This window comes from Fukomys damarensis, unplaced genomic scaffold (assembly GCF_012274545.1).
Source record: "Fukomys damarensis isolate Sample0158 unplaced genomic scaffold, DMR_v1.0_HiC HiC_scaffold_27, whole genome shotgun sequence".
Taxonomy (NCBI): Eukaryota; Metazoa; Chordata; class Mammalia; order Rodentia; family Bathyergidae; genus Fukomys; species Fukomys damarensis.
The window spans coordinates 31191662-31193077 of NW_022900939.1; the positions used below are offsets into that span (position 1 = coordinate 31191662).

The 1416-nt window shown below is 59.7% G+C and overlaps 1 protein-coding gene across 1 annotated transcript in view; it reads left to right on the forward strand.

Moving 5' to 3' along the window:
* Nucleotides 1-955: 955 nt before the first annotated feature.
* The window catches only part of Barx1 (BARX homeobox 1), a 2638-nt gene continuing 2177 nt past the window's right edge, over nucleotides 956-1416 (forward strand). Inside the window, exon 1 of the mRNA XM_033756827.1 lies at nucleotides 956-1337. Within this exon, the coding sequence (XP_033612718.1) occupies nucleotides 956-1337 (382 nt within the window). The remainder of the gene's footprint in view (nucleotides 1338-1416) is intronic.

Here is a 1416-nt window from a genome sequence, read left to right on the forward strand (position 1 = left end):
GCGGGACGAGCTGGGCGGGAGGGAGCAAGCCGCGCTCCAGGGCCCCGGGATCCCACCCTTTTTCTCCACCGGACCCGGACCCGAAGCCGAGCCTTGACGCACCTCTGAGCGCTCAGGCCGGGCTGTCTCTCAGGCGCTCCAGCCAGCCGGGAAGCGAAGGGCACAGGCGATCGGCTGCTCAGAAACCAGGCCTCTTGCCCGAAGGCCAGGCCAGGGAGGGCGTTTGCTCTCTGCTTCGGGGATGCTCTTGGGCCCCTAGCACTGGTTGGGGGACCGAGCCTGGGACCAGAGTTTACATCCCCACCACAGGCACAAGACCAGTGGGCCTATCGCTGGGGATCTAAACGACCTCAGATCCAGGGCACTTGAACTTCCTGCACAGTGCTGACCAGGAGTGAGTGGCCTTCATTACCCAAGCGAAGGAAGCTGACACCTCTGGAGAAGAGGCCCAAGTCTGAATGTTGAGTGTTGGCGCTGGCCTGATCCTTCCCAGAGCGTCCCTGGGACACTCCAGCGGAAGACAAATGAGGCCTCCTGCGGGGCCGCAGAGCAGACCTGCCCGTACCTTGCTGGTGGGCAGAGGCCTGCTCGTGCACTGCTGCTGGCACTGCTGCTGCCCTACACTTCCAGGTCGGCTGGGCTGCCGCAGGAGCTTGCGCCGCCGGCGGCTCAGACCTGTGGGCCTCTGCCGGGTCGCCAGTCTTTCTTCTTTGACAGAGATCTGCCTTGTCCTGCGGTGCCCTCTCCGCTCTGCTCCATCCCCTTCTAGCCTTCCTGCCTTCGGAGTCTACTCCCACCACTGGTGGGCTCACCTGTTTCTCTTGGTGGAGTCTCAGTCTCTCCTCCTACCTTTCCCCTAAGAGGAGCCCTTGTGCCTCCTTCTCCAGCATGTTTACCTGTGCCTTACCTTAGCCGGTCACTTGAGGACTACAGTGGGACTAGGGTGGGCCCCAGAATGAGGAGCCAGAGGGGATGGAGGCCTTCTGAGGCTGGGCTGGCCGATCCCAATCCCACAAGCCACCTCCCCCTGAACCCCCTCCAGCTGTGTTCTCCGGGCCGGTGGAGGCAGGGCCAGTTTGCTCTAAGTTCATCTAGAACACAGCGCCACAGCTGCCATTCGCTTACATTTGCTGTGTTGTTGGTAATTCGTTTGAAGCGGGCAAAAGATCATTTTAGGACTAAAGAACATAGACACCTCCTCATTAGGAAGAGCTTGAACGGAGAAAACAAAATCGACAATTTTTGTGTCCTCGGTGTGCTTTGGGATTTCCAGGAAGCCCCACCGCCACCCTGTGGGACATCCCGCTACAGCCTGACCAGTGGCTACTGTGCCTTGTGTGACACAGAGAAACAAATGTGCACATTCCCTCCTTCCCTTTTCTGAATGCAGCAGTGAGATTTGGGTGGTAATTGCCC